The 8,747-nt window shown below is 36.7% G+C and overlaps 1 protein-coding gene across 1 annotated transcript; it reads right to left on the reverse strand.

Moving 5' to 3' along the window:
• Nucleotides 1-466: 466 nt before the first annotated feature.
• LOC140954564 (uncharacterized) lies at nt 467-4,174 on the reverse strand. The gene is made up of 8 exons (XM_073404614.1): nt 3,979-4,174; nt 3,640-3,726; nt 3,145-3,200; nt 2,513-2,861; nt 2,043-2,392; nt 969-1,754; nt 694-745; nt 467-537 (listed from the first exon to the last, which is right to left on the reverse strand). The coding sequence occupies exons 1-8, from the start codon at nt 4,172-4,174 to the stop codon at nt 467-469; spliced, it is 1,947 nt and encodes a 648-aa protein (XP_073260715.1).
• Nucleotides 4,175-8,747: the final 4,573 nt, after the last annotated feature.

Consider the following 8,747-nt stretch of genomic DNA (forward strand, 5'->3'; position numbering starts at 1 on the left):
CTCCCATCTAGAGTGAAAGGAAGCAGTTAATGCATGCTACGTAGACAGCATGCATAAGCCATACAGAGGAACAGTAACATTCCAGAGAGAAAAAATACACCTCGTTCCCTAGCAATAAATGTAGGGACATAGAATACTCAGAACTCCTAGTAGCAGCCACAATCAGCCCAACAAGGAAGAGGACATACCCACTGAAAAATTTACCAAGCAACATTAATGAGGGTATGATCCTTCTCATGGAAGTGGAGAATCATGTAAAATAGGATTTGAAACTTCTGAAAAAGCAAGGAAGGTGAAGAACTCTTGTCATTAAAAGTTCTTTTATTTCTTTCCTCCCAAATCAGGTAAACTAAAATACAGAGAGAAACCCTTCGCATTCTAGCTGCCAAGGTCTTCCTTTTATAGGGTAAACCTCGCACAGCATTGTTGAGGGTAGACACACGCCTGCTTAGCTTTAACTAAGATTTCACCATGCTCCATAGAGAGAATGTCTAGTTGCACCAAAAAAATAAGTGCTCATGATTTTCCTCTGCCTGCCTACAGAACACACACAAGGTGTCAATGGGAATGAACCTTAGACGATCATTAGTGCGAAGCTTCCCAAGAATGGCTAGCTATAAGGTGAAGCTATGTCTGGGGAGGGCTCACTATTCCCAAACAATCATATCCCAATAGATTACTGAACTGTGATACCTGAGAGAGGCATAAGCATTAGGAGTGAATCCACCTTCCTGTTGAGCCCAACCTACCATTGAATCAATAACATGATGGTAACCCCCGTATAACTCAACCAATTTGTTTTTTAAAAGGATGATGGATTTTGATAATGGCGAGGAGGTCCGATGGGTATGTGCATTCCAAATGGAGTGAGTGGTTAAATAAAAGTGATGAATCCATCTAATCTAAATGGAATCTTGCTTCATATGAATGTTCCAGAGGTGTTGGGCAATAAAACAGGTGTTGCTCACTTGAATATCCAGCAAACCCAAACCTCCTTCATTCTTCGAAAGACAAACAATTTTCCAAGCCACAAGAGCAGACTTGCTTCTGTAGGTATCACCTGTCCATAAGAAGTTTTTATAGAGATAAGTGATTTGCCTAATAACAGCACGTGGCATAGGGAAAATACTGATCCAGAACTGAACCATCCCATATAATACAGAGTTAATAAGCTCAAATCTTCCTGCATAGGAGAGATGCTTGCCCAGCCAACCCTGAATAGCAGCTTCTAGCTTGTGTATAAGAGGGGAATACTGGCTTGCAAGGAGCCTATGAGGGCTTAGAGGAACTTCCAAGTATCTGAAAAGGAAAGCCCCTGCAGAGAACCCAGTGTCTGCTAGAATAGATTGCTGAACACGATCAATTACACCACCAAAGTATTTTGATGACTTAGAAATATTTATATTCAGGCCAAATGTTTGCCCAAAGAGCATCAATTGTTGGAGGAGAACCTGAACTGAATTTATATCCCCTCGGCATAACAGAATAATATCGTCAGCAAAGGAAAGATAAGAGAGACCAAGCGCTTGGCATTTTGGGTGAAACCAAAAAGAAGGGTTTTGAGAAGCTACATTCAGCATCCGAGAGAGGTATTCCATGCAGATGATGAATATATATGGTGATAGCGGATCCCCATGCCTCACACCACACCTACCTGGGAAAAACCTAAAGAGCTCGCCATTGACAGCTACTGAGTATGAAGTTGTCTCAACACATGTCATAACTAGGTGCACAAATATGTCAAGAAAGCCAAGCTAGAGAAAAAGATGTCAAAGAAAAGGCCATTGAACACAGTCAAAGGCTTTTTGAAAATCAATTTTAATAAGGCATTTAGGGGAGGTTCGTTTCCTTTCATAGTGCCTGAGCAAGTCTTGTAAAAGATTAATGTTGCCAGCTATGCGACGACCACTATGGAAGGCATTTTGCATAGGACTAATGATTCTATCAAGAATAAGGCATGTTCTATTAGTAAGAATTTTTTAAACGATCTTGTATACTACGTTACAGCAACAAATGGGTTCGAAGTCGTTGGCATTGGATACATGAGGAGACTTTGGAACCAAAGCTATGATAGAATGATTGATCTGCTTGAGTAGCTGACTAGAGTTAAAGAAGTCTTGCAACACAACATAGAGGTCTGGACCAACCACATCCCAAGATTTCTTAAAGAAAAAAGCAAAGTAACCATCAGGACTCGGGAATTTGGTGTCATCAATACTGAAGAGGGCCTTTTTTATATCAGCATAAGAGACAGTTGCTAGCAAAGAAGTATGCAAAGAAGAATCAACATAGGGACCATAGCAAACAACAGACCCATCCAAAGGGGATGTAGCTCTCGAAGTACCTAAAAGCTGCTGAAAGAAGTTAACAAAAACCTTCCCTACCTCACTAGCTAAAGTTGTGAGGAAACCATCACTATGATTAATTGCAGGAATGAAGTTCATTTTGTGTTTCTAGTTCATCAAGGCATGGAAAAAACTAGTCCCTCTATCATTATCCTTAGGGAAATTACATTTCAATTTTTGGCTATGGAACATTTTCTCCAAAGATTTAAGATTGACAACCTCTAGTCGAAGTTTGCGGTATTGGGCTAGCAATTGCACATTGTCCCTATAGTCTTGAAGTAAAGATTGGTGCTGCTCTAGTTCAGCTTCAACTCGACGAACTCTCTCCAAGATGTGGCCAAAATGAAATTTGTTGAGCTGCTTCAAAAGACCTTTGAGGAGCTTGAGCCTTCGACATATAACATATATTGGAGAGCCATAAACCTTAGCATACCAGTGATCCAAAAGGAGAGAATTATAGTCATAGTGCTCAACCCACATGTTGAAAAACTTAAAGTTAGCTTTCCTTGGTTGATACTAGGGGCCAATACATATCAATATGGGAGAGTGATTAGAGAAGGCTCCTAGGGTGCTGAAATGAACATGGACAGATCGTTGAAGACTCAGCTAGTGAGGGTTAATCAAGACTCTATCAATCTTACTCCAAATCTTCCTATTTGTCTAAGTGAAATGCTTCTTGTGAAGTTGAGGTTAAAAAGACCTAACAGAGAGCAACAGGTTCTGAAATCAGCAACTTCATACAAGGATACAGGCTCTCCATTATATTTATCCTCTTGAGATTTGAGAGAGTTGAAGTCACCCATGATGAGCCAAGAAGAGTTAGAGTTCCATCTCTGTAGATCTTCCCAAAGAGCTCTGCAAGCAATAATAGTGTTATAACCATAAACAAAAGTTGTAGTAAAAGAGCATTGATTCACCAAGCTACTGATGATGATGTGAAGGCCCTAAGCAAAAAGATCAAGGAGCTTCACCTTAACAGAAGAAGGGTTCTAAAAAACCAAAATACGAGCAATGTACAAACTGTAACATTAGACAAACACCTCCAATGCTTGAGTCGAAGCCTGCGCATGAAAGACACAACAGAAGAAGCCACCTTTGTTTCAACAAGACCACAAACATCTAATTCATTATTCTTTATGAGGCTTACGACCTCATATTACTTGAGAGGACTGTTGATCCCTCTCACATTCCAGTAGTAAATCTTCATGAATGAGAGGGGGAGTGAGAAGTAACCCCTCTCCCTTACTAGGGACACCATCAGTGCGCTTTTACGTTCCCCTTCTAGGGGGCATACCTGTCGAATGAGAAGTGGAATACCCTAAAGCACCTGAAACAACCACATATTTGCCCTTATCTGCCCTAGGGCCGGCTAAATCAGAAGCTGGAGTTAATGAAATGGAGAGGATAGGTCTTAGAGGTAAGGGTGAGCACTCACAATGAGGCAAATAAGAAGTTCCTTGCACTGAGTAAAATTCAGCGTGAGGGGAGACAATAGATGGTCTTAGGGTGAAGGTTTACGCTTCACCTTTCTACGCTAAACAATTTCTCAGCCTCCAGTGTTAGGGACACCAGTTTCTTTTTAAAATACAAGCTCATTTCAACCAAAGTGGTAGGGGGAACACAAACAGCAGACAGATTGACCTCTGGGCAATCAACAACAGAGTTGTCCACTTGAGGGCCCAATCATTGGAAAACAGAATCTCGTTCTCTAGGAGTAGGGCCAGAAGGATGCTGCTGGCTTGAAGCAATCTGAGGCAAGGATTTTGAGCACGTGGAAGTAATGTGACCAAGAGTTTTGCAATGCTTGTAGAACCGAGGAAAGGTTTCATTTACAACTTACTGATGAATCATGCTACCATTAGGCAAAGTAACTTCAATAGAGTATGGCAGGTCAGACATCAAGTTAACTTCCACCGGTACCCTGGTATAGGAAAGTCTAGACATTGAAGAGGTAAGCATGTCGCTTTGAAGGGGCTTACCAAGAACATTGACAATCTTACAATGTGTTTGGTATTGAGGTTGTTGTTGTGATTATGGTTTTAAAAAAGTTGTTTTATAAAAAGTACTTTTAGTTGAGGTTGGTTTGGAAAAATATATGTTTGGTTAAAATTGTGGTTGAAATTGAGTTGAACAAAAGGTAGTTTAATGTGTTTGCTTAAAAAATGCTTTTCAAATTGAGGTTATAAAATAATATATATATATATATATTAATGATTTTTAATTTAAATATTGTAGATTTAACCACTGTTATTATATCATGAAATAAATAATATTGATATCAAATATTTTTTATTATTCCATTAAACTATGTGCAATGTCATTACTTACGAAATCTATCCAACAAGGACTATGTTTTTCATGGTTTCTTAAGCACGCAACAACAAAAACTGAATTTTTTGTTACATCATCAAGCGATCTCCTTTTAATTTTTTCAATAAAACACAATTAAAATAAAAATAAAAACTGAATTTCTTTTTGACTGGGTCGGGCCCGACAAGAACATAATTGGAATTGCGATCAAATTCCACAAATGCTATGTTATCATGCGATATTTTTCTAATTTATGTAGTGTTATTAAATAATATTAAATACAAGTTTTTCAAGTAAAACATAATTTTTTAAAAAAATTTACAATTTCATTATGTACAAAATTCATTTGACAAGAATTACAGAAAAAATAATTTTTTGAGTGTGCAATAAAATTAGGTAAAATATTATCAGGAATAAATTGAAATTACAATACGAGTAAATTTAATTCACCTTAAACTAATTTTTTAAAAAACCAATATTGTTCATGTTCACGTGAACAATGCGAGTAAAATCAATTAACTGTACTAGTTTTTCAAGGAAAAAAAAACTAAACTTTTAGCACTGTTTTGCAAAAACAAAAAAAAAAAACTGTAACTATGCGAGTGAATTAATTCACTCACACTGTTCACTTTAGTGAACACTGCATAGTGGAGCATGGCTCCATTGTTCTGCTTTTTCCCCTACGAGAAGCTGCATTTTGGTGCTTCTCCAAAACATGCGGTCCAGCAGAGATTTTGGTGGGTTCCACCATCAGAAAGCAATTTTTTCTTGTTAACCAAATGGCATTCTCACCCACAGCCACATTAATCTTAGATAGAAACTTGATGGACCAGCACTTGAATGGAAGATTGGGAAACTTAACCCAAACTAAGACAGTGTGCATTTCTAAGGAAGAGAAATCAAAATATTATGGCATTACTCGGAGAATGAGAGGTCGGCCACAAACAAGATAAGGGCCCCCAGATAAGACATTCAATTTGTCTTCATCATTAGAGAATTTGAAGATCAACCAACTAGAGGCATGTATAGTTAAGGAGGCCTCGCAGTGCCAGGTGGTGACAATAAGATTTTGTAAGGCTTTAAAGCCCGGAGAATGACCAGTAATATACCCAACAAGACACGTCTTCCAATAGTCGCATTTGGTGTCTAGATCATCTTCAACCAAATTACAGCCTCTAGTTTTAATGAAAGCAAAATAATGAAGAAGTTTGGGGCACCTGGTAGTGTCGTGATTAGATGCAAAAGGAGTACACCAAGTGCTAGAGGGAGGTTGGTTTGGGTTTTGTTGATGGTCGTTTACTTTGGATAGGAATTGTTGCTTTTGTTTGAGAAAGCTGAACTGTGTTTTTTATGAGGTCTAGTTTCATACATTTCACGTGGTCTGGTTTTGACGCATGCAATATTGCTGCATGGGCAATGCATAGGTGTGGAGCTAATCCAAGTGGGTTCTTCCATGTGGTAGACAAATGGGATGAAATTTGGAAGAAAGTTGTGTATTGCTATGCAGAATCAACTTCAAGGCTAGTTATTTCATACACCTGTCATAGAATAGGTTTCTTTGCTAACCTGTCTAATTTCAGGTTTGTATTGTTGTAGTTTGTCTAGGCATTTGTTAGCTTTTTGGCTTTCTGTTGGGCAAATTATTCATGTCTGTATATTAACTTGTTAGGTCACCAAGCTAGATATTTTTTTATCTATAATACATACTTACATTTTGATCTAAAAAAAAAATATGTCACAGTACTCGTACAAACATTTCATAATAATTTAACATCCATCATATCACAATAGCATTTCCTTTATGATATCCGTACAAACATCCTATAATAGTTTACCACTAGTTATAACACAATAAAAGGCTCTTTGTAATAAATTCACTTCGAGGAATTAACGTTATGCCAGAAAGGGTATACACCACCAACTTGTTCTTTTTGTGGAGTGTCCTTGTCTAGTCACAGGTTCGATCTTGGTTGCACCACCTAACATATCAATGATCATAAATTATCATATTTTCATTTGATAATCACATAACTCGTCACCATACATATTCCAAAAATACAAATGTTCACATTCAAATGTTCCACATATTACACAATCATATAATGAAATTGTTACAAGCATTTAAATCATTTCTGACATGGAAGTCTATTGTAGAAAATCATTATTAAAAGCTAATTCACTGGTGATGAAGAATTCAACAACAAAAATGCTTTGTTGGTGACACAGGATCCGGCTATGAAACTAATTCGCTGGTGGCACAGGATTCAACAACAAAACTGATTCACCGATGACTTATAAATCAACACAATCCAGTCTAACAGATGGTGTAGAAATCATTAATGCATATAGGCTATTGCTAACTCGGAAATTATTGACAAGAACTGAGTCACTATCGACCTAGAAATCATCAACGAATTCTGGTTTCATGGCTGACACTGAAATCGTTAATGCACATGTTCTACTGTTAACACAGAAATTTTTGGTGAAAACTGAATTGCTGCCGCCTCAAAAATCGTCAATGTAAACTAAGTAACTGTCGATTCAAAAATCGTCAGTGACAAGGTGAGTCATTCTGGTTTTTCCTTCTCTCTAGGCTATGCATTTTCCCTTATACATTTTCCAACCTAGTTGAGTATAATCATCACCGACCACACTCCAATCATCATACATCATTACACTATATAAAAACAACATCTTCATAAGTACATTTATCAAAGTTTCTCCTAAGTCATCACTTCCGAGACCAGCACCTAGCATTGCTACAACCATACATTCTTACATTCATAATTGTATAACGGTAATGCACTTGCACAACTAATATGATTATTCAGCACATAAGGGTTCTATTTCCAATTCATCTTATGTCATTCTAACTATGTTCATCATGCATAGTTTTAATCATGATTCATTCCCCCCCCCGGTGGCTGAAACCTTGCTTCCTATTACTCCCTAGTTTGTACATGCAATTTCATCATATTTTATCACAAGTTTACTCACAATAACATTTCTTAATACCTATTCCAATTATTCACAAACATACTTGTTCATTCATTATTCAACAAAACGTACTAGATCATGATGTAATTTTCATTTTAGCTCCAGTGTGATTTTAAGGCTTACTAACAATACAATTTTGCACTTAACATCGATCCAACATATTTTCACATAACTTCATCCACAACATATACAGAATTTATGTCATTAACACAAGAATAATCATAACAATCATGTTGCAACCACATTCTCATTCATCGAACCATATTCATGCAAGTTCATTAATCTCAAAATAAAATCAAAGCATTAACATTAACATAAATTTTGTTTTTGCTCAAATATCATTCTAAATGTTCAACAAGATCATAATTATGCACCTTCTTACATTTTATTTTCATACAACTCTTCATTCATGCATGCTAAATCCATACATTATCATGAACACAAATTTTTACCCCAGCTCATGCATGTTTCTATGAGTTAAACAAGGTCATAAATTTCAAGTTTTATCATTTCATTCCATCCTTTTCCATTATTTCCATTGGATGGCCCTTAATCTAGATTCCGTTCATCATGTTCATCCATTTCTTTAAGTCAACATTTCTGGAATAGATTCCTCATCCAACCTACCCCCTCTTATTAATCTTTCTATCTAGCCCTCTCAAGTAAAAGGTCTAAGAGCCCTAGCCAAACCCTTATGGTTTTCTTCTCTTTTCAGTTTTGAAATTCACAATCTTATTAATGGTTGATAGTGTTTGGCTTGGGCTAAAATGCTATTTGCCTATCATTAAAATAGTACGACCCGCTCTTATATCTTGCGTTGATACCATAAGCATACCATAAATCTGATTCCTAACAGGTCTATTAATTACTCTAGCCTCCAACCATAATTAAGGATCGTGAAGAGGATGGGTGAAAACATCTTCTTCATATTTGACAACCTTGTTGGCACTATATGTCTCCTATATAAAAAAAAAACAAAACAAAACAACAAAAATAAGTCAAAATACAAAATTCATATTAATGATGCAAATGAATATGAATTTTAATTAAACTAATTATAAAAAAAAACTTACAATAAACACTTTCGCTCTATTC

The sequence above is a fragment of the Populus alba genome, chromosome 14 (genome assembly GCF_005239225.2).
Source record: "Populus alba chromosome 14, ASM523922v2, whole genome shotgun sequence".
Taxonomy (NCBI): domain Eukaryota; kingdom Viridiplantae; phylum Streptophyta; class Magnoliopsida; order Malpighiales; family Salicaceae; genus Populus; species Populus alba.

Bases quoted from the DNA above. Each gene is read 5' to 3' on its own strand.
- LOC140954564 (XM_073404614.1), bottom strand. From the start codon at position 4,174: ATGAAACCTTTCCTCGGTTCTACAAGCATTGCAAAACTCTTGGTCACA. The intron at 2,393-2,512 runs GTAATTTCCCTA...TCACAACTTTAG, and splicing joins CCATAGCCAAAAATTGAAAT to CTAGTGAGGTAGGGAAGGTT. The intron at 746-968 runs GTGAGCAACACC...ATTCAATGGTAG, and splicing joins TGGGTTTGCTGGATATTCAA to GTTGGGCTCAACAGGAAGGT.